Here is a 24,900-nt window from a genome sequence, read left to right as displayed (position 1 = left end):
TGTTAAAATTGTGCTGTATAAATGAAGTGGATTGGATTGAAAAGACAGCTTTTGTTCTAGCCATCCCCTGCATTAGAATGCTCTGCACAGGACGATGAGAATCCAAGAGCGTCATTTTCCATTTAGGCAGCAGACAGTCCGCGCCGGTGGTGCTACATCGAAGATTCATTTTATAACATTGAGGAGCAATATTGCCCCCTGAGGCCTCCGTCACAGCCGTGGATCTTATTTAGTCTACATGCGCTTTAATCTTAATAGCCTACATGAAACCAGTTATTGGAAGGGACAGCAAGGACAGGCCTGGGAAAAACCACATCAAAATCATCCCCATGTGATTTTCTGAGAGGCGCTTGACTGTGCCAAAGCATTGCTTTCCGTAATGATCTGGCAGGAATCAGATCCAATAGTAGATTTCAATGAAATGACTTTCTGAATAATTCAGCGCGTTGGTCTAGATAGAACTTTCGTAGTGGTCTCAGATGGCTCTGAAAATATATGCAAATTTGATACATTTATTTTCAGCTTCACGTAAAAAGAAAGAAATTGTAACATAAATAATCCTATAATCATATTTTTTGTGATGCAAGTATTAAAGAGTAATATTTATTATTATATTTTTAGACTGTGATTTGTCCCTCTTACTCGCTTACTCGTACTCTCTCTCTGTCTCTCTATCTATCTCTCTCTCTCTTTCACTCCACCCTTACCCTAACCCTGAATGTAAAATAAATATATAAATAGTTATTAAATTAAATAAGATTAAATAGTTAGGTTCAGCTTTTTAAGTTTAAAAAAATAACCTTGTATGACACCCTTTGTTGTTGTTCAGGAAAAAATATATAATTTTCTCAACTTGTTGTTGGTGTTAAATGACAACCTGGGGCTGACATTCTTGACACACCCACCATACAAGAGAAATTGTATCTCAAACCCTGTTGCACACTTTTTTCTCAGTAAACTAGTCATTCCGCACCGGTTTGAGCTTGAATATGCCCCAGGATTAAGAACCAGGTGGCTATCAGTCAAACCAATGGCTGACCTTTAACATAAGGTGGAGTGTTCGAGGGTGAGAAAAGTTTCTGTTGAGAAAAGTCTTTCCACACTACAAGAAGTCAAATGCAGTGTAATAGCTAATTTTAGCAGTCTACTCATTCTGTCTTGCTCATCTATTCGTAATTAATAAAAAATAAAATAAAATATTATTGGGCGCACTCGCCATCGCAGCGTACAAATAAATCTCTTGACGCACAACATGTGACATAATCAAACCAATAACTTTGAAAACAGCGGGATGCAGTGATTGGTTGATCAACCAGTGTAACAAATCAACAATTCCTTATTTTATATTTTAAGCAATCAAAAATCTGAGTGAGCCTCCTCGTGGCTACGCTACTGCTTCTAAGAGCCAGTTGGCTTTGACTTTTCAGACAAATGATGAAGTGTTTGAGTTTTTTTGTCTGTCTTATCAACATGTCCCAAACAAAGTTTAGGTTTGTGTTTTTTATGACCGGTTGTTGTCCCCCCACTGTCACTGCTCATATCTACCCCCACTCCATAGGCTAACCTAACCTGTCTCGCAAGCAGGGGCGCTGTATAGGGGGGAAAAGTTAGGACAATTCCAAGTGCAGGGTTGACAGGGGCCCCAAAAATAAGTAAAAACTAATATAACATTTTCAAACCATCATCCATTATATATATTTATATAATGATACAATTAATAATCTCTTTGTTTTTGGCAGTAAAAGTAAATAATTCCCATTGACCAAAAAGTAAACATCCATATTGACCAACCACCATCATTCATGTATCTGAATGAAATGGTTTGGTCCTGCCTTAGCCCTCTCAGTGACGGTGTTTAGTTGAAGTCAGTAGATACGCCAGAACTACAGTGACGATAATGTTCCCTAATCAAAATCTGGTTTTCAAAAAAGGAAAGAGAGAAAAGAGAGAGAGGGGAAAGACAAAGGAAAGTGTGTCAAACTGTAACCCAGTTTTTCACCAAGAAAGGTGTGTAGCATATAGCAGTGGTTCTTAAGTCTGGTCCACCAGATCCACTTTCCTGCCGAGTGTGGCACAAACTCTGATAAAACACCTGAAGAGGCTAATCAGTGACTTCAGGAACAGACGTGTTCAATTTAATGTTGTGCTGCGCAGATTGTTTGGCAAATCGCATTAAAGTACAGTGAGAGCGTTTCAAAGCGTACCGCACAATCTGCACTTGAATCTCTTTTGCGGTACTTAAATGTCATACGATGATAGATTTGCGCAGCGCTACATTAGGTTGAACGCATCTATTGTAAAGACGCTGATTAGCTTGTTCAGGTGTTTTATATCAGTTGGGGATAAACTCTGCAGGAAAATGGATCTCTCGGGCCAGAGTTGAGAACCACTGGCCTATAGTGTGTGAGTGGTATTAACCCGTTGGCTTAATGTCCATAGTGAAATAAGCTAGCTAGCAACAGACTAGTGTTGGCCTACATTTAATCACCATTTAATCAGTGCAGGGAAACGTTGTGCACTACAGTAAGCCTGGTGTGGAAATTCCATTTAACATATCCACTTTATTTTCTTGTTGGCATATATGTGCAGCTAAGTAAAGAAATCTGCCGTTTTCATTGTTTTGAGAGGATGATGTTAATTTTTAAGTTTGTTCGTTTTTCTTTTTTATCTTTTATTAATAATTATAATAATAATTAATAACAATAATTGATAATAATTTTGTTAAGAGAATTTTCTGTTTTGTCAAATTTTACGATAGAAATACATTGAGACTGTAAAAGATGGCCTTCAGCAAATGTTTTATTGTTGCTTTTAATCTTGCGTCAAATAGTGAACTTAATAATAGACTTGCATGCATGGACAAATCACCAGCAGTAAATATTGAACTACAAGAAGCAGGACAGTTGTAAGCCTTTAATTAGAGTTATGTGAAGCTTTTGATGGGACAGTTAGGTCCTAGAGATGTGATGACAACAGCTGCACAGAGGGGGCCCAATTAGATTTTTTGTCATGGGGCCCAAAATTCCTGGCAACGCCCCTGCTCGCAAGACAGTTTGAAACCTGTCTGTTGTGTTTATAATTTAGAGAGATATATTAAATGTGTGATTTTATGAAAAATTATAAAAGTGTTTGAGACTGCATTCTTATCAATGTTCCTTAAACTACCTTTTAATTACTGGAAATGCCCGACATATTCTTTCTGGTCATGGAAGAGTGGGTCTGAATGTGAGTTTTTGGGAGACTAAGCAAGGCAAAATGCTCTGACAAAGGTTTGAGTCAAAGGTTAAGTCAAAGATTCATTTAACAAATATGTGTTCTTCTTCCTGTCTGATTTTCTTCTGCCTGTGGAAGATGTCGGGTGTGTCTGCTAGGTATGTAGTGCAAGTATATAGCAATCGGCATTCTTAACTACGATCATAAATTACCTTTTGATTAAAGCATTAAATTACATGTCAAATAATCTTAAATGTGATATGTTTGTTTTTTAACGTGAGAATCAAAAGAATCAGCCAAGAAGATCCTCTGTCTGCTTAACTTGTTAGAACATGTAGACAGACAGAGAGAACATGTTGGGAAATGCTTTCATCAAAAGCTTATTTACGACCGTTGTTAATGCAGACCAGTATTTACCTGCACTACATGCCTGGCAGAAACCCCCATTTTTCAGATAAACACACAAACATTTAATTGATCTCTCTAAATTATAAACACCGACAGGTTTCACACAATTGAGACAATTGAACATGAACCCAAAACAATGAACAGGTGAAAACTTAAGATCATCTGAACCATGATAAATAAAATAGTAAAGAAATACAGATGGAATCCTTATGAAAAAGTTAAAATGAACAATTTTCCTAAACTTAAATAAAAGTCCATAGCCTTACCGTGTTTGTGTTATTGCTTTCTGTAGATTACATCAGAAAGTGAAAAAGCTGTCCAACATTTACTGGCTAGCAGTTCAAATGCAGACCATGTAAAACAATGAAGCTAACAAAATGTTACTGACACATCACATTAAGTTACTCTTAACACAAATCACACGTCCTCTGTAAATATTCATGAAACAGTGTGAAAGAAAACTACATCCATAAAATGTGTGGCATTTACAGTGTAAAAAGACTAATCACTCTTAAAAAAACAACACACCGACTAACCCTCTCTTTATCTCAACAGGTAATGGTCCAGATTTTGTTGAAACCAGTAACTTTGTATTGGCACCAATTGTATTATTGCTCCTGTATGACATATCGCTTATTGCTCATTAAACTCTTTCTAAGTCGCTTTGGATAAAAGCGTCTGTTAAATGACAAAATGTAAATGTCTTCACACACTTGCTCAAGGGTAAACAGACCCAAACTTTGACGGGCTGCTGCCCTATTACAGACTAGAGCACCCCAGAACATATGTGCGAGGAAATACCAGTCACATAAATCGAGGCTCACAGGTTGGTTTATGGCTGAGTCGGGTATCAGATGGAGATTGAGTAGAAAAGACAATATAAACCTTTTTTTGAAAACAATGTCGGACGTTAATTCAACAAACGCACATTACCACTTCAGAATGGGGACAGGCATCATTGAACAGAAGGGACACAACATTCAGACGTATACTCACACCTCAGCGTGAGCATAACATTCAAGAGCAAGAAAAGAACCTTCACCACAAACAGGAGGACGCCGGTCCTCTGCAACTTGCTACCCAAATTCTGAAGGGAGAAAGAAATAAACATTCAAATCACAGACACACTAATTCAGCGTAAAGACACATTAATCATAAGACACATCGTATACACAATAACTTGGTAAAAGAGTAAATAAAGTCGAGTTGCAGTATTCACTTGAGATGCCACATCCGGTCACCTCAACAACTCGCTGGCTGGGACAGACCGAGCAGCCAACAATGTCTTGGGACATATACCAAACACACAGTCAGCAACCTTAAACAAATGAAAAATACATTTTTATTGTTATATTTGCATACAACAATACAAAATAACTCAGTATTGTAAATATTGAAAAAACAAAAAAATAGTGATTTAAACACCGCCGAACGATCTCGGGGGAAAACAAAACAAAGAAACCCTGCAGATGTATCTGGTGAGAGTCAGGTGACCGGTCCTAGTCACGTGCCTCACAAGGATTCGGTTAGAGTTTGTTAAAGTTAAAGTTTGTTACTCAGAACCGCTGTTTGCATTAAATGTTGGAAACACGCCTCTGACCCACAACATCGATCCAGAAGACAATGTGCCATTAGACGCTAGGAGAAGAAGATGACGATATAATCCAGCTACAGCGACACCATGTGACCACATCAGAGTTAATAGCACTGGTCTGCCCATCTGATCCACGACACGATCGAGCAAACAGTTATTCCCTCCCCGGTTCTACCTGGTTTCTGTGGGATGAATTTGTGTAGAAAACAGTAAAAAGACTTTTGCTAGGTTTTCACAAGCAGATTCACGTTTGTAATGAACAACGTTCTTATTGGGAAATGATTTCAAGATAGAAGTAGTTCTGGTTTGAATGTCATGGAAGGCTCATTTAGTAAGTGACTTTGCCTTCTGGTTATTATGAGAGCATTTTAATTGTTAAATTACATTTGCTATCAAGCAGCTTTTTTTATTAACTAATATTAATTATCAGACTTGATAAGTGGATGTAAAAATATAAAACTGATAAAATATGATATATTTATTTTATATAAATATATTTATGTTGGCTAAATTGATTAAATATGTATTCTTAGTTATTTTCATAAAACATGTTGTCTGGACCCCTGTTTGGAAGAAAAAATAAAGACTGGACCTTTTGGAACTTTAGTTGAATACCCCTGAGCTGGCATAACATGGGTTAAAACGCATCAATCCAACATCATTTAGCTGTAGTGTGACTCCCAATGCGCAGAAACTGCAGTGAAATGAACACATTTTCATAGCAACAGCAATTGTTAAATGCGTCCGGCATGGATCCTCAGTCCACCCCTTCAAATGGAACAAACCCAGGAAGCCTTCATGTAAAGCACAAACGCACCACAATACACTACTGGAAACAGCTCCTATCTTACAACCATTCACCCCATCGGAAATGAGGTACATTTATATCTATGAGGTATAAATGAGGTAAATGAGGTAACATCTATACAAATGTTTACCAGAGGAGAAAAACTTGAGATATGTAGATGTGATCTTGACATTCACATGGTGATTGTAAGATTTAATTTCCACATCAATGAATAGAAGGCTGTAAAATAATGAATTGTGAAGTTGTTAATCTCACTGAATACATTCCTGGCTAAATAGTTGGAGGAAGGGTTTCCTTCTGGCTAAGAGAGTGGATTCCTTCTAAACTGAACATTCTTTGTTTGACCTGCTATACCTTATTTGCTCATTCTGTGAACCCCTGGACATATGAAACCGTCAGATGTCTTTTGGTACCTTTGTGAAGACTTGTAGTTTCTAAAATAAATGAGTTCAAAGCTATTTTGCTTTTTATCAACTGATGCATTTACACAAGCACATCTTTATAGAGTATATGACTATCTCATCCTCACCTTAAGAAACACGTATGTTTTGGATTGGGTAATACACATGGATTTAGCGTTTGTTGATGCAGCTCTACACCACTGAAACACATAAGGTGACGATAAATGAAAATGCTACTAATATGCACGTTTGCAGTACTTGTAAAGCAATTAAGAAAAGAAGATGAAAACACTATAAACATTTGTCTGAATCAGATAAAGCTAGCCTAAAACTATAAAGCCTTTAAATGAAGAACTTTCTAAAAGCTGTAACCAGAGCACATCTATATTTTTTTAATACAATTAAACCCCATTTACATCGTTTCACAAGACACATTATCTGCTTAAGAAACACATTGAATTATACATTTAGATTTTTACATGTAAAAAATAATCTTAAATGTAACTACGTGTAATTCACAAACCAGCTCACAATCTGATATGTCCTAAAAAACATCGGTGGGGAGTGATCTTCTCTTAGTATTATTTTTGATCCGTTCAGTTGGTATGTGTCAGAAAATGAAGAATATTCTAGACATGTTTTTGAGTGAAAAGGCTGACAATTAAATTAAATAAAACTAGTTTTAGATCTAGAGCAAACCTTTAAAAACATTTAACCATTTGTTTAACTCTTACAAATAAATGTCCTTAAAATAATGTAAAACAGAACCCACTTCTTGGGTTTCCTGGCTAGTCAGATGAACAACACAAAATATGGTGATGAAGAGGTTTGAATTGATACTAAAAAGAAACAGTTACTCAAGTCTCATGACAGTCTATGGAAGTCTCCGGAGTTAAGATGTGAAAAGTGGATGTGGGGGTGTTGAAGCGGTCCCCCCCCAAAACACTCTTTACCTATTAACATAAACACATCCTTAGCTACAATTTATATAACAAAAACATAAAAAACACTGTGACTGTCTGTACTCAACATGCGAAGAAGTTATTAGACTATTATGTTTATTTTTATTTTTAAAGAATAAGGTTATCAATCTTGAATTTTGAAAAGAATGCTTAACAATTGTACTTTAACCTATAAACTAGGGGTTAGCACTATCCTTATTTTAGATCTTGAAATATCAACTCAACCTAAACATTTATTTAATAAAACAAAGATAAAGATAAAGATATTTACAAGTTTTCCAAATTCCAGGTTTAAATGTGTAAAACTTAACAAGTTGTTGACATGTTTGATTTGTAAGGTGAGGATCAAAAGAATCAGCCAAGAAGATCCTCTGTCTGCCTGCTAGAACATGTAGAGAAGCAGAGAGAACATGTTGGGAAAGTGTTTTCATCAAAAGCTAATTCACCGTTATTAAGAATGTGGACCAGTATATTCTTGCACTACATGCCTGGCAGACACCCTGACATCTTCCAGAAGAATCAGACACGATGAAAACACATTTGTTAAACAAATATTTGCCTTAACCCTTGAACTCTAAACCTTTTTCAGAGCACATCGCCTTATTTAGTCTCACAAAAACTCACATTTAGACTCAAAAGTCGGGCCGAGTTCCAAAACCACATTGTAGCCATTCAGCAGGAGAGTTTAAGGCACATTGATAAGAATGCAGACTCAAAGTCTCAAATACTTATTTTTCAGATAATCACACAAACATTTAATTAATCTCTCTAAATGATAAACACAACAGACAGGTTTCACACTGTCTTGGGAGACAGGTTAGGTTAGCTGGTGAGTGGGGGTAGATACAGGCAGTGACAGTGGGGGGACAACAACAGGTCATAAAAACACACAAACATAAACTTTGTTTAGAACCCGTTGATATTGAGACAGAAGAAAAATTCTCAAAGACTTTTCATTATGTCACTAAAAAGTCAAAACCAACTCGCTCTTAGAAGAAACGTCACACGTATAAACAAACGGTCACAATATGGTAAGGACTCAGATGCGGGAGTTGGGGAACAACCAAAGTTTATTCCTAAAACAACATGAAACAAAAATATTCCAGAAAAAGGTAGATATTCCCGCTGGGAAACAAGTGATAACAATAATGATGTGAGTATCTTAATTCTGACCAGACTGGAGGGAGTTAAAAAGGGAACAAACAGAAAAATAAAATAGAAAAATAAAATAGAAAAATAAAACTAGAGACAGAGCCTGAAACATAAAATTTACAAATCACCCACAGCACATGTTGGCAGGTAAAAAGACAGCCATGGTGAAAGCAGCGTGTTGGTTTGGGAGTGGAGGGGTGTTTGGGTAGGAAGAGGGACAGATGATCCCCAAACATAGCTGGATCTTCTTTTTCATTTTAACAACTGACTGCATGCATCACACTTCCACTCAGTAAAGTTCTTTTTAAAACCTGACTTCAAAATATTATTGTATCGCATTTCATTTCATCTCTATTTATCTATTTTAATTTACATCAGGGCTTCTTAGATTCTCTTAATAGGACTAGTTATTTCAGGACAGTTGAATTGCCCAATAAGACATTTCCCACGGCTTATGTAGACATTTAACTCATCTTGTATTGCTTCATTCACAGCCATTCTGAAACCAAATCCTTATCTCTTCTGCAAACCCTGGGGGGGGGGTGGATTCTGAAACAACAAGTTCTGGAAATTATAAAAAACTATTCCTGAACAACAACAAGGGGTTTCATAAATGCACATAGGGGTCAACACATGCAAGTTATTTTTTTTAAACTTAAAAAGCTGAACCTAACTATTTGATCTCACTTAATTTAATCACTATTTGTCTATTTATTTTACATCAGGGCTTCTTATTTTCTTTAACTCATTTATATTGTTTCATTCACCAAAGTTTTGGGGCGGAAACCGTTACTAAAGTAAACTTATTAAAGCTAACTTTCTGGGACGGGAGCTGGTGTCGCCCTCCAGGTAGTGGGGTCTCAAGCGACCGCGGCCTATAGGGTTTCACCAAACCTGAAACTGTCATTTTCACATTCTTGTCAACGCCCACTTTGCTGCTTTAAAAGACGGCAACCTCGAGCTATAAACGTAGTGTTCTCCAGCCTTCATTCAACATGAACAAGATCATCGTTTACACACGTGAAGGATTCTCCGGCAGAAGCGTTGAATTCACAGGCAATGTGCTGAACTTGGTAGAGAAAGGCTTGAACGACAGCATCTCATCTTTGAAAGTCATCGGCGCACCATGGGTCGCATATCACGATATCAATTATGACGGAAATCAACGGGTGTTTGAGGAAGGAGAGTACCCTACCCTTGTGGACAAAGGGAAATTTTCTTCTCTCAGAATAATCACAGAAGACCTGAGGAACCCTGAAATCCAGCTGTTTCAGCACAAAAATTATGCAGGAGGAGATGTAGTTCTGAACCAGGAGACAAATCTTCATCATATTGATTTTGGTGACACAGCTACATCCCATAAAGTGAAGAGTGGTGTTTGGGTTCTGTACGAGCATACCAATCGTGAGGGGAGGCAGCTTGTTTCCTTCCCGGGGCAAGAAGTTCCCAATTATGTTGCGATCGGCTTTAATGATGTGATCAGCCATGTTCGTCCCCTGCTGTCAAAAGCTTGATAATCCTCATTCACAACACTCTTGTAGCAGCTGAATGTAAACAAAACCCTTTTGTTAAGCATCAGGCAGGTGAGGGGAATGACTTGATCTGAAGAAAATCCACAATGAGTGACAAAGAAAACAAAGACTGCAACTTAAAAACAACCGTCTGAAGACACACAATTTGTTAAATGAAAAAAGTGCACTGTGTGCTTCTGTTGCTGTTTGTTTTAAGGTGAAGTGATCAACATCAGTAAAAGTGTGCAGTAAAATACAACTTATGAGTCATTTTTGTAATAATCACCGATCATACTGTTATTTCCCTTGTTTGTATAGAAAATACATTTATGCTGCAGAAGTAACCGTGTCTTTGCAAGAGTTTCCTCAAGAAATAAAGACACCTTAAATCTGACTGCTTTCATTGTCATTATTTTAGCCTTCATTTATTTCACAATAGATTTAGTTTATATGTATTATTTAAATAAATATGTAATTGTATTGCATGTAGCCGGGTGTTTCAAATACATTTTAGTATCGTTATTTTTGACGTAAATGTGCTTGACTGCAAATGAACACTCAGAAACACGAGAGACACAGATGAGCTCTGTTTCAAGGGCTTTCAGAGGCGTTGAATGATCCATCTATCTATACAGAACGTCTCTATAAGTTTAGAAAAGATCTATAAAGACCGTTCAGTTAGTTCAGATAGGTATTAGACTGTTGGCATTATTAGAGTAAAATATTCATCAGAGGGTAAAACATTAACCAGTTCAATGCTTTTGCCAGAAGGTAGATGGTTAGTTAGTTTAGTTTATACAAATCAGGTTCATTAAGACTGAGCTTTGATTTTATGTTTTTTCTAATAGATTGTTTGAGAAAAATCTTTTGCACAGTGTTAAACTTCAGGTTCCTTTCGAACTCTAAAAATAGGTTGTTAGGGAATTCTTCTGCAGATCTGGGAGCACAAGAATCAGACACCAAGGCATCCAGATCTTGAAGTCATTTATTTTAGAATCTACAAGTCTTTATATAGGTACCAAAACACCTCTGGATGGTTTCATATGTACAGGGGTTCACAGAATGAGCAAATAAGGTATAGCAGGTAAGACAAAGAATGTTTAGCCTAGAAGTAATTTCCTCATATAGCCAGAGGGAAACCCTTCCTCCAACTATCTAGCCAGGAATGTATTAAGTGAGCTTAAAAACTTCACAATCCATTAGTTTGCAGGCTTGTATTCATTTATGCGGAAATTAAATCTTACAAACAGAATATATCAGCAAAAGATATTATGAAAATACCTGAGGCTTGATTTTGTGTGCCATCACCTTCAGAATGACTACCAGGTGAACAGATCTTTATACTTCAGTAGTTAAAGAGTTTAATGTTCTCATGTCATACTGTGAAACATGACAATATTGTATCATTAGTAGACCAAAGGAGAAAGCTGCTAATCCACTCACAGATAATAGAAACAACAGAGAGATACAATAAACTCAATCCCACAAACTGTTTTTTGCAGGTCACAGTTTTATTAGCATAACTGTTAACATTTACAGAATTGATTTAAACGATTTTGTGGTGTAATCAAGATAAAGTAAGAATAAAACAGGCCACACGAGAGTAGTGAATCCGTAACTTTCTTTACTCAACTTTCTTCTCTTCCCCTACACAACGTCTCATCACGTGACAACAGCACAGCATTACTATTTAAAAATAGTATACACAAATAGTAACATTCCACATTACTCATGAACACAACAGATTTGACAAGCAAAATTAATATATCAAATATATAGAATATAAACAAGTGTAAATTAAAAAAGTTAAAAAAAAAAAGGATCTTGCATGTGTAAAATGCATTGCTGTGTATAACAAGTTCTGAGATAAGGAAGAAAGGAGTTGGGGTCAGTGTAGCTGGGAAACCGTAGATGCTTTTTATTTGCAATACTTCCGGGTTGCACACCCGCTCATTCACTCTCACAAAACTCTCTGCTTTGAAGATTCTTGGTATTCCTGGACGCGCCGTCTCTCTGGCTCCCGACACACGTTTTCCCAGCCTGGTTTCTCTCTCCTTGTCGCCTCCTCCGTCCCGCCTTAAATGCGTCTCCTCGCCAATTACTGGAATAAGAAGCAGGTGTTTTCACTTAGCCTTTGATCTGCAGTCTTTCTCCCGACACTCCCTCTCCGTGCTAAACCAGGCCCCCCTTGCCACACAGTGAAATGATATTCACTTAATATGATATTATGGATACAAAAACTCCTCCTTCACAGTTGTCATGAAAGTGCAAAATTGCCTATATAGGCCAAAATAATCTTTGTACCTGGCTGTTTACATGTTTTTTGGGCTGTAACGTTTAGATGTGAAATGACTGTGTGAAGGATCCAGGTTAAGGATTTTTATCACAAGATCCTGTAAATGAAACAATTCATAAAAATCATTAATTGGACATTTTGGAAATACTTAAGATTGCTGCTGTCCTTCTCAAACCTCAATTTTCATGATTTAAATTCATAAATCTTTATTATTATTTTTCAATGGATTTGCAAATATCTTACCTTTGACAGCTCTGACAACACACTTGAAACACGGATGTGACAAAGACCCCTAGTGTGGCAAAGACCCTCCCCAGGAGATTAAACTTCACATCATGATATGAGTTCAGTATAACTCCAGAGTGAATGATGCCTGTCTATTAGAAATACAACCACATGTGAAAAAGTCAGAAAGTGACTCATAATCTTACAAATACAAATCTACATTTAACCAAGACTTTGTTTTATCAGCATGTGAATTTAGTGCGAGCATAGTTCATGATGTACACATGCCATGTGAATGTTATAAAAGCAAGTCATGATGTGATATTCAACAAAAACAGGAGTTATAAATATTATTCTAGTAGTAATATGTCAAATCTTTAGTAAAAAAAGAAAAGAAATAACAAGCAGTTTCGTACATTTCAATAACATATGTTCAATAAGCATAAAATAAACTGAATCTGCACTTACTAGAGTGACTTTAATATTTGTGCAGAATGTCTTTTTGTATCACATCGTCTGGATGACTAAAATCATCCTTACAATAAAAGGTTGTAAGACTGTTCCATTATTTTGTACACCCACCTCTAGTTTGTGCCTAAACAACTCAATTTCCAAATCTGTTTTTACAATCTGATGGTCCAAGTACACAAGTTATTTATCAGTCTTTTGTAATTGTTTTACGAGATGGAGCCTATATAGCTCCTTAACTTGCAACTGAAAAACACAAGACTGAGGTTAGATGTTCAAGTTCTAAAAAGTTCTGCAGATTCAGACAATGACATTTACTGAACATTACTGAATTGCGTTAATTTGTGTGTCAGAATTTGATGGACCCTCCTCCTGTGCTGCCATGCTCTGTTCAAAAAATGAGAAGCATGTCAGTTCGTGCACATATACCAACTAGAACTCTAGAGGTCTACTACAGAGTGTGTGATTTGGAGATACATCACATGAACATTACCTCTGTAGGCCTCTCTGTGTCAGCAGACAAGGATTCTTCATCCCCTTCATCCTGTGAATATGTGCATTTTGTGTAGTATTCACTTTTTAAGAATGCCCATACATTTTTCTGCATTGGTTAGGCCACTTACAACTGCCTGGGGTTCTGTTGTGACAAGAGGTTCCACAAGGCCAACCAAACCATCAGAATCTGCGGAGACAAAGAAAAAGGCCAAAGTGTGTGTTTGTGTGTGCGTGCGTTCTTTACTCAATTGATGATGGTTTTTTTATAGCCATGGTGCACGCGCGTAACTTAGGGTGAACAAACTCAGAGTGGTTTGAACTAACTCATATCAGCTGGTCTGAAACTGAAAACTCAGAGTAGTGATTCTCTGAGTAAATCAACTCCGAGTTCAGATTTTAATTCGGTCTTGGTTGATCTTCCTTATTGAAACGGGCCCCAGATGTTGTGTTGTTCTGCAGGGACAATAAATACAATAAAGTCACAGAAACTCAAAGCCAGCAGGATGATTTTGGAGGGTCTGAGACTCTTGAGAGAAAATATCTCCATCTTTGTCATGAAAAGAGACGCTCGGTCACTCGCTCCGCAGTGGTGGTGACACACAACATCACATCACTGCTCCTGATCGCCATCTGCTGGAAGAAAAACGCATGTCAGGTGCTCTAATTAAACTTTCATTCATGACACTGAAAGAACAAATTTGGAGTTTATTAACCCAAAAAATCTGTTTTTAAAAATGAACTTTTCAAATACATAACAATACATTAGATAAGAAAACAGCAGGGAAGATTTATATCTAAAAGTAATTATAACATTTAAATATTTTTGTGCATTTTATATAAATCCTATGATGTAAACTAGACAGGTTATTATCTATATATAGGTATTGCGTTTATGTATAAAAAGAGAGGCTACAACAATAATGTACTGAATCTGAGAGTTATTTTATTTATAAAAAACCGGAGGACAATCATCAATACGGGCGTGACATTATTTGGGGTACCAATTTGGCCACAGTATAGGCTCTATGCAAAACATAAGGCCTATTTCAAATATGTTATATAGAGTCTTACACGAGTTACTTATATCAAATTTCTTAATAATTTGACAAACATGTTAATCATTGCAGCTTCTTGTCGTGGAGGTGGTAAGGCAGGAAGTGGAGAAATATATGTGACCAAGGGATTATGGGAATAAGTAAAATCGCCCCAAAAATTGAAATAATAAATAAATTGAGCAAAAAATAAATAGTCCTTTACTCTACAAGTAAAATAAACATCATACAATTTTTGAAATATAAAAAGAAACAAAAGAAATCTAGAAAAAGAAACCGGAAAAAATACATATGTAAGCGCAAAGGCGCTACATTATGGACGATACAAATCTAGAAGATGTCTTTAAATGTTAATAACTTTGAATGAATGCAAAACGGTCTTTTCCAAGATGTTTTTTTATCTAAAGATGTTTTCCAGATCTTTAGCAGACATCTTACAGACGTGCCTGTCATGAAACTCGGAGGAGAGAACGTCTCCGGTTACTTTCGTAACCTCGGTTCCCTGAGAAGCGGGAACGAGACATTGCGGAGACCGCATATGAAACTCCTCCTCTTTTCACTTTTCCTGAAATCTTATAGGATAACGCCAGTAAAAAAACTGGCCAATTGTCGCAAGAATGCAACCGTATGCAAATACTGACGAATCCAGACAGTATAAATACAGTGCATGTGACGACAATCCTCAGAATCTACGAGAGAACGCCTGCACGGTGATAAGCGGCGAACACGGCGTTCTCCGCAATGTCTCGTTCCCGCTTCTCAGGGAACCGAGGTTACGAAAGTAACCGGAGACGTTCCCTTTCGAGAGCGGTCACTTCGACATTGCGGAGACCGCATATGGAACGGTAGTACAATCCCGCCGTGAGAGCTTGCAAAATCAGCCAGAAAAACTGGGTTAAAACACACAAGCATGGGAAGCATACTATTTTAACCATTCACGAGGTCGCTAAGCGTCAACAGCTGATTGGCTTAAATCGGCCAATAAACTGCTAAATCACTGAACCGGCCAATGAACTGCTATATCGGGCTCCTGCCAAATTTGCATATCCAAACCCAACGAATGCAGCGGGCTGCGCTGAAACAGGGCAGACACCACAACAGTAAGAGCCAGCACGGTATCCCGGGCGGATATAACAGAGATATAAAAGTACACCAAGCACAGCATAAACAGCAACGCGGCAACCACTGTGTAGCATAAGCGATTATAAAGTAGAAGATAAAGAGTCATCAGCACTCACCGAGAGGACTTGAGACGACAAAGAGGACACGTCCAATCTGTAGAACCTGGCGAAAGTGTTCTGCGAAGACCAGCCAGCCGCACAGCATATGTCCTGAATAGATGTGCCCCTAGACCAAGCCCACGAAGAGGCGATAGCCCTAGTCGAATGAGCTCTGATACCGAATGGGCAGTTCTGTCCCTGACTCTCATACGCTAAGGTAATAGCGTCCACCACCCAGTGAGAGAGCCTCTGCTTTGAAACAGCCCGACCTTTAGTTCCCCCACCATAGCAGACGAAGAGCTGTTCAGACTGCCGAAAACCGGCCGTGCGATCAATGTAAGCCCGCAAAACCCTTACCGGGCAGACCGCTCTCGGAGCGTTTGCATTCTGCGAGTCTGACGACTCGGAAAACAAAGCGGGCAAAGAAATGACCTGTGCTCTAAATGGGGTAGACATAGACTTTGGCACATAACCCGATTTCGGCCGGAGAGTGACATTGCAGTCGCCGGTTCCAAAACGAATGAAATCAGCGCCGACTGAGAGCGCTTGTAAATCCCCTATGCGCTTAGCCGAAGCAAGGGCAAGAAGGAGAACGGTTTTTAGAGTGAGCTCTCTTAGGGAAGCCGCGTCCAGAGGCTCGAATGGGGGAAAGGAGAGAGCCTTCAACACCAGCGCTAAGTCCCAAGGCGGCACCGAAGGGGATCGCGGTGGAAAAAGTCTCCTCGCTCCTCTGAGGAATCTGACTACCAGCATGTGCCTTCCAATGGATTGCCCATCAACCGGGGAACGAAACGAGGCGATAGCAGCCACATAAACCTTCAGTGTTGACGGGAGTCCGCCGCTGTCCAGCCTGTGCTGCAGGAAGCATAAAATATCAGACACGGGGCAGGACATCGGGTCGATATTGTTACTACTGCACCATTTAACAAACACCCCCCATTTGAGAGCGTATAAACGCCTGGTGGAAGGCGCTCGACACTCCGAAATAGTGTCAAGTACACGCTGAGGAAGTGCATTTAAAACCCCCGAAGAGGCCAGGCATGAAGACTCCACAGCTGCGGGCTGGGGTGAAATATCGTGCCGTTCGCTTGGGACAACAGGTCTCTCCTGAGGGGAATCCGCCACGGCGGTGCCGTTAACAATTCGCTTAGGTCCGGAAACCACGGTTGATTCGGCCAAAACGGAGCGACGAGGATCACCGTCGCCGTCTCCTCTCTGATTTTGCACAGCACCAGGGGCAAAATCTTCACCGGAGGAAACGCGTAAAGCCGAACGTTCGGCCATCGCACCGTCAGAGCGTCGCTCCCCATGGGGGAATGGGTCAGCGAGAAATACAGCGGGCAGTGCGCGTTCTCGCTCGTCGCGAATAAATCCACTTCCGCCGTCCCAAAGCGCTCCCAAATTGACCGCACTGAGTCTGGATGAAGCCTCCATTCTCCGTGCGGAAGACCCTCCCTCGAAAGCATGTCCGCTCCGCAGTTCAGACGACCGGGGATATGCGCTGCCCTGACAGAGAGTAGATGCCGATCTGCCCACAGTAGGAGACTCGCAGCCTGTTTGAAAAGAGTTCCTGAGCGGACTCCTCCCTGGCGATTTATGTACGAAACCACGGACATGTTGTCGGTGCGAATCAGGACATGTTTCTTCTCCAGTCTCGACTGGAAAGTATGGAGAGCTAGAGACACCGCCATCAGCTCCAAGCAATTTATATGCCATTTTCTCTGTGACTGTGTCCAAAGGCCGGATGCCGGCATGCCCTCGCACACTGCACCCCATCCCGAGGACGACGCATCCGTCGTAACGACTATGCGTCTCGTAACCAGCCCCAGGGGAACTCCCCGACTGAACATGCTTGGGTCGCGCCATGGGCTCAGGGCACTGAGGCAACTGAGTGTAACCGGGACTCGCACTCGACCCGAGGACCATGCTTTCCATGGAACACGAGCCTTCAGCCAAAACTGTAGCGGTCGCATGTGCAGAAGACCCAGGTGGCAGACCGCCGAGGCTGACGCCATGAGACCCAAAAGCCTCTGAAACTCCCTCAGTGGAACAGACCGACCCGATCTGAGCAGATGTAGAGCTGAAGAGATGGACTCCGTCCGCTCTTGAGAGAGGCGAGCGCGCATCTCCACTGAGTCGAAACATACCCCCAGATACGTTATTGACTGACTCGGAGTGAGCTTGCTTTTCTGCATGTTCACGCGTAGCCCCAGGGATGTCAAGTGACGAAGCAGCATTTGCGTATGACCGGATAGCGCCTCCCGTGAGTGGGCTAAAATTAACCAGTCGTCCAGATAATTCAGAATGCGCATACCGCTCGCTCTGAGAGGGGAAAGCGCCGCGTCCACGCACTTCGAGAATGTGCGCGGTGCTAATGCCAGTCCGAACGGGAGTACGGCAAATTGGTACGCTGAACCCGCGAAAGCGAATCGCAGAAACTTTCGGTGGCGCTTGGCTATCTGAACATGAAAGTACGCATTCTTCAGATCCACGGATGCAAACCAGTCCCCGGGACGCACTTGTGCCAGGATCTGTTTTAGAGTTGTCATTCTGAACGCTCGCTTGTGAAGGGCTCGGTTGACGGGTCTCAAGTCCAGAATCGGACGCAGACCACCATCTCTCTTGGGCACTACAAAGTACCGGCTGTAAAACCCGCTTTCTCGCTCGTTCGGAGGGACACGCTCGATCGCTCCTTTCGCGAGCAGGCTGCCGATTTCCTGCCTCAACACAGGCGCATTTTGCGCTGACGTAAGCGACGGAACCACACCGCTGAAGCGGGGAGGTCTTCGTCTGAACTGCAGGGTGTACCCGTGTTCTATCACATTTAGTAGCCAATGAGAAATGTCCGGAATGGCCTTCCACGCGTCCAGAAACAGACATAATGGCCGAATCTCTTCGGGCGTTACCGTCAGCGGACCGTTTAGGGAAGCACGCTGGTGCAGCGAGGCTAATTGCACTGGCGGGGAAATAGCCCGTGCGTGAGACTCCAGCCGTCTCTCGCCCACGGGAAAGACCGTGGACGAGGGAAGGCTGGTTATAGTCGGGATTAACTGCGGCTTCGCGCTGCACCGTGGCAGGGCAAGGAACGCAGCATTGGTCGTGTGAGGGGGAAAGAGCTCTTTTTGTGAACAGGTATGTGTTTTTATTGCATTTACACAGACATTTACAACATTGCAATGTTCGCCCGCAACCGCGGGGGAAAACTGATGCAAACAGCGGCGTTTGGGGGCCACCGGAACGCTCACAAACTCTCTCCTCCTCTTTATAGGTCCGTCAGGATGACGGCTTGGCAGACGATGACGCTCCAACCGTCGTGGCGCGGCGGTCCTCTCTGCGGTCCTCCCTTCGGCCCGTACCTCTTCTTAGGCGGGCCCGACCATTGTTTAGGCCGTGCATCCGGCTCACGACCTCGAGAAGCCTGGGCGGAAGCAGCGTGCTGTTTGGTCGGCCTCTGCGCGGAGTGCGACGCGGATGAAGAACGGGCTCTAGGAGACGGTTGATAAGAGCGTCGCGGGAGCACGTGACTCATGGCCTTGGCGCGCTTTTGCGTCTCCCCGAAGCGCTCCACCACCGACTCCACGACGTCACCAAAGAGGCCGGAGGGAGTGATCGGGGCGTTGAGGAGAGACTTACGGTCAGCGTCTTTCAGGTCCGCCAACGTAAGCCAGAGATGACGGTGTAGGACGACCATGAACCCCATGGATCGGCCGATAGCTTGTGCGGTCCGCTTCGTTGCCATCAGAGCGAAGTCGGTCGCTGCCCTCAGATCCCTCGTGGCGTCCGCCTCCAGGCTGCCGCTATCCAGCGACTGAAGGATCTTAGCCTGGAACACCTGCAGCACCGCCATTGCGTGCAAGGCGGAAGCGGCTTCTCCGGCGGATGCGTAAGCCTTACCGGCGAGATGAGCGGTAAACCTGCACGGCTTCGACGGCAGGCCTGGGTCCGAGCCCAGCGAGGTGGTAGAAGGGCACAAATGAGCGGCGAGGGTCTCCTCGACGGGTGGCATGCGCACGTAACCGTGGGCCTCCGCTCCGACCACGTGGGCGAACATGGATTGCGTAGCGGCGTGAACGCGCGCCGACTGAGGAGCAGACCACGATTTCACCACGTGCTCGTGGACATCTGGAAAGAATGGCGCACTCCTCTTTGATGTGGCCTGACGGCGGCCCGCCTGAAGGTACCACGAGTCGAGCTTACTTTTTGCCGGCTCCTCAGGTGAACTCCAGGTGATGTCGAGCTCGCTGACGGCCTTCTCGAGGACCCTCATGAACTCCTCGTGGAGGTCCGGGGTGCTCTCTAGGTCGGGGCGATCCCGCTCCGACCCTGCCCAGTCCTTGTCTGAAGCCGAGATGGACATGGAGTCGTCGTCCTCCTCAGCGCCGAAGGAAACGGCGCCCAAGACGGAAGGCGGGGGACGAAGACTCTCGTCGGCGTAGAGGACTGGGGAATGGGGTGACGGCAGAGGACAGCGGCCCGGAGCCGTGTCGTCGCCGCTCCCCCTTGGAGCGGGTAGACTCACCAGCGACTCGTTGGTGGCAGTGAGCCTTGACCCTATATTTCCACGAGCGATGTTCCTGCGAGTTCTCAAGACACGCGCCGGCAGGTCCGCACAGTGCGCGCAATCGGACTCGCAGAATGCAGCCTCCGCATGAGCCAGGCCCAGGCAGGCAATGCAGTGCTCGTGCGTATCCTGCGGGTCAATGGGACCCGCGCAAAGACGACAGTATGAAGCCATCGGATGCGGTGAAAAATATCCAGTTGCGTCTTCAACGATGGCAGCGTGAAAAAGAAGATTCTGAGGATTGTCGTCACATGCACTGTATTTATACTGTCTGGATTCGTCAGTATTTGCATACGGTTGCATTCTTGCGACAATTGGCCAGTTTTTTTACTGGCGTTATCCTATAAGATTTCAGGAAAAGTGAAAAAGAGGAGGAGTTTCATATGCGGTCTCCGCAATGTCGAAGTGACCGCTCTCGAAAGGGAACCCAATTGCAGGCAGAGACATGGACGATATGGGAACAGGGATTTATTACACAATCAACACTATAAAAAGACAAAACCCTCATGAATATGAACCTTGCAATTAGAGAACAATAAATCTCATCTGTCCAATTTCTCAGCAAATCATGCATTTAGTTTCTATAAGTTTTGCCTTCTGTTAGTTTAGGTGCAATTCTCCAGTTGTCCTGCAGGTGTCCTCATAACTCTGTCTTCTTGAGGATTTACGATTACTCCTGAGCACTCGATGAATCCAGTCAAAGGTGTTTAAAACAGTTATCATTTCTTCGGTAGTGTTGATTTCTGCATTAGCTCTGTTAATATTAAAATCCACTGCAATAACAAAACAGTCAAACTCTGAGAAAATTGATACTCTTGATCATTGATAAGCTGTTCTGCGAACTCTTCAACAAACGCTGGAGAATATTTTGGAGGCCTGTAAATGATGATAAATAAAATGTGTGGTGCACCTTTCAGCACAATACCTAGAAATTCACAAGAAAAGTACTGACAAAATAACACTTGCATGCATTGAACATGAAGACTCTGAAGTGTTTGGATGAGTTCACTTCAGGAGTTCTGACTGCAGTTTGTGCAGCAAATAGATTCCACCACAAGAGACATTTTCTGTATCATCTGTTTGAATGAAGGCAGATGTGTTTTCCTGTATCCAGAATGTAAACGACTGGTTGTGGGAGGCAAAAGTGCCCTTCTTCATAGTATTATTTCAGTCCTGAAGAGTTTTGTGTTTTAGTGTTTGTGCCAAAAATGTGTTGTTTGATCTCTGTGCTGATCTGCTGAAGTAAAAATCGTAGTGAAATCCGAGAAAAGCTCAGAAACATGGAGCAAAGCGCAGAGCAGTAAGCAAGAACATCCAAACAGTAGTGAAGCCAGAAGCATGTTGTCTCAAACATTTAGATCACAACTTTCTTCATGTAAGAAGAGCTGAAGGAGACACTTACCAAGTGGATTGAAGAATAAAAACGTACAGTATATATAGACATCAATTCATCACAATACTACAGAAGGGAACTGTCTGTGATCACAGATTTGTTTTGTTTTCGGAGGTCAACACACATGTGAATATCACCAGACTTCTTCAGAGCGACCCAAAGTGATTCATCTACACTTTCAATAATGTCTAAAGTCAAGAAGAAGACTTTTCTCTTCTTCACTGACAGCATTTCAGTTGAACAAACATCAGGTTACATTAGTGATAGTAGCATTCCATTTCATCTCATCACATCATGAATCATTCATTAGAGAATCTGAAGTTCAGTTCATTTCATCTCATGTACTGAACGCCTCTGATGTGAGCCACAAACTTCTGAAAAGTATCTCATCTCAGCTTTCATTGTCTTTTGTAACAGCTTTCTTAGGCTTTGTCATGTGAGTGCTTGTTAACCCAAAAACATCCTGTGAATAAATCTTCAAATTCACTCAGAATGTGTTTTTATTTCTTTCATAAATCATATGTATTAAACTCGAAGTGCTTCATGATTCTCTGTCTAGAATTGCTCATGTATTTTTCTCTCTGATGTTAAATGTTGTCTTTGTATTGACATTCAAGGTATTTCAGATCTAATGACGATATTGTCAGGTCTCGGGAATAACATTCCTCTCTTTTTCCTGGCGATCTCCACGCAGCTGTTTTTACTCACACTCTCGCACACCTGTTTGTTACTTTCTCATCATCTGCCTACACCTTATAGTCAGCCTCTGCTTTCCTTTCCGTTGCCAGTGTTTTCATTCTCTCATCGTTACCATTACTCGTCTTGTCTTGTCTCTAACCTTTTTCTCTCCAGTCGTTCTGCTGGTGGTGGCTCGTTCACAGGCTGGTCGTCTCGCCGGGGTCTTCCCCTTCAGTACCTGTGCTGGAATCTTCTTTCTGTCAGCTCTATTACGGCTTTGCTATTTCCCCTTGGATGACGTTCGCGCCTCGCCTGACCCTGCCAGTCTGACACAGACTTCTCTTCACTCCCACGGATCCGGTTGGCACCTCGATTGACCTTCGCCCGTTATACTCTGATTCTGGCTCACTCCTGTTTATCTTTGGCCTTTTAAGGCAGTGTTTATATTTGTTTATTGAACCTTCTGAGTTTATTAAAGACTATTCAAACGCATCTGCTTTTGGGTCTGTCCTCTATTTGTGACAGACATCTTGTGTTCTGAATAAGTCAATAATTTACACTGTGTCTCATTTTATTTCTATCATGCTTCGAGATCTCTAATAGATATGACATTATAATCTTCACGTGTATCTGTCTTTACATTCAGTGTCTGATTCTTTATCTTTTGTTTGTGCTTCTTTTCATCAGTTTGGTAGAGTTCCGTCTCCTTCATCTCTGTGATTCTAATGAACATTTCCTCTTGATCTGATACTATGAGATCAGTTTCATGTATTTAATGTTGTTCATCTGTTTGAGTAATTTTTCAAAGAATGATTTGTTTTGTGACAGGCTTTACATATTTCAGCAGCAGCTGTGAAAGGACGCTCATCATATAAAACAGTTTGATGTAAAAATAAGGTGTGTTTACACTGTAACATGAAGAATGATAGAATTATTAGACCAGTTTAATGTGAAATATTGTGTTCACTAATATCTGTTCAAACACACATAAATCATGTGTGAAACAACTTCTACGATATAAAATTAATATTTTTCGCATCTATGATGTTATTGTTTTTGTTTTGGGTGGATAATATTGGTAAGTAATAATACATTCGCTCGTAATGTCAGCATGCTCTGTTTTAAGAGAACTTCTTTATCTCCTCTTTGCAGAAATCCTTCAGTTTGTCTTTCAGCTGTCGGACAGATTCTCTCACAACATCAAACATTGAAATCTAATCACTAGAATCTCTACAAGCGGAAAGCCATCTTCATATCACTACAGTAAATCATACAGTCATACACTTTGATGGACGTGTTTAGGGTTTATTAGAAATCTCAAGTGATTGATTGTGCAAAATAACAGAACTGATCTTCTGTACAAGACCTTTCAGATTCAAAAAGATCTCTTCCAAGAATGTCCTGCAAACTGTAAAGTAAAGACTGAAAAGTTAAGAGTCACATCTCCTGTGGTCAAGTGTCAGAGGTCAGATGTTGAGTAAAAGCATCACCCAAGTGTGAAACCATGATGTCCGAACCAGCATCAGAAAGATTCATCTCAAAAGGTATTTTCTGCTGTTCTAAATGCACCACCTGATGTTTCAAAGACTGATAATCCCACTTCAGAAGTCAGAGATTTCTGTTTGTTAACCTCAGACACATGAGTGAGATAAGAGTAGTATGTCTGCAGGGATGGGCAGTATTTCAAATACATGTATTTAAAATACGTATTTGAAATACAAAATAGTATTTTGTATTTTGTATTTTAAAGCCTTTGGAAAAATCTAATGTAATTTGTATTTAAATACATTTAAGATGAGTATTTTTGTATTTTCAAAATACTCAAAATACTTTGAGCCAGTCAACCTTTTTATCAGGGTGTTTTCGAGCATCAACCAACATAATTCAGGCCAGACACGCCCTTCCCCCAGCCCCAACATTCATGCACGTGAGCTTCAGCTGTAGCTACAACCCAGCATTGGATCTGCGACTTTTCTGGAATAAGGTGAGGATTTCATGGTCAATTTTATTTGTGTTTAAAATTTTAACGTTTCTGCGTGTTAGGTATGGGTGATGTCATGACAACATCAACATGTCGTAGATTCATAGCGATTATATAAATTGATTTAACTTTTTTAAATAGTTTATAGAGCTATTGGGGTAAGTAAATATACATGTGCACCTTTTAGTGGGCAGGAATAATTGAGACATGAGAGTGGAAAAAGAAACAAGTGTGAATGAGTAATTGTGATTTGTTATTATAACTGCCGCGAAAGGAAATTCAAATTCTCACTTCGCAAGTTGACAGGCAGTTTTTTTTTGTGTTTCAACATCATAACTTATTGATAATTGTGAAACCATTCTATACATTCTTACTGTGAAGTAAAATTAAGATTTTGGTCATATCACCCATCCCTTTCCTTAGCTATAGCAGAAAAGGTTCCCACAGTATTACAAAAAGTATGATATTTGTTAATAGTGTTG

At 41.1% G+C, this 24,900-nt stretch overlaps 1 protein-coding gene and 1 long non-coding RNA gene across 7 annotated transcripts; one reads left to right on the top strand and one right to left on the bottom strand.

Moving 5' to 3' along the window:
• The first annotated feature begins 9,490 nt into the window (after positions 1 to 9,490).
• Positions 9,491 to 10,443, top strand: LOC130414327 (epidermal differentiation-specific protein-like). The gene has a single exon (XM_056740211.1). It carries the CDS (start codon positions 9,534 to 9,536, stop codon positions 10,050 to 10,052), a length of 519 nt encoding a protein of 172 aa, XP_056596189.1. The 5' UTR covers positions 9,491 to 9,533; the 3' UTR covers positions 10,053 to 10,443.
• Positions 10,444 to 11,653: 1,210 nt separating this feature from the next.
• On the bottom strand, positions 11,654 to 22,776 carry LOC130414724 (uncharacterized). Of its 6 annotated transcripts, none has more exons than XR_008905724.1 (7): positions 22,598 to 22,776; positions 13,662 to 14,166; positions 13,532 to 13,582; positions 13,153 to 13,425; positions 12,589 to 12,722; positions 12,354 to 12,442; positions 11,654 to 12,150 (listed from the first exon to the last, which is right to left on the bottom strand). It is a non-coding gene; the product is annotated as an uncharacterized LOC130414724 (long non-coding RNA). The 6 variants fall into 6 exon arrangements; XR_008905816.1 differs by having other exon boundaries at positions 13,367 to 13,425; XR_008905718.1 differs by having other exon boundaries at positions 12,589 to 13,425.
• Between the last annotated feature and the right edge of the window lie 2,124 nt (positions 22,777 to 24,900).

The sequence above is a fragment of the Triplophysa dalaica genome, chromosome 1 (assembly GCF_015846415.1).
Source record: "Triplophysa dalaica isolate WHDGS20190420 chromosome 1, ASM1584641v1, whole genome shotgun sequence".
Lineage (NCBI taxonomy): Eukaryota > Metazoa > Chordata > Actinopteri > Cypriniformes > Nemacheilidae > Triplophysa > Triplophysa dalaica.
Note: the sequence above shows the minus strand (reverse complement) of the source record. Positions and strands in the feature narration are given on the sequence as shown.

What these genes read in the sequence shown, in the direction of transcription:
- LOC130414327 (XM_056740211.1), top strand. Translation starts at nt 9,534, where the DNA reads ATGAACAAGATCATCGTTTACACACGTGAAGGATTCTCCGGCAGAAGC.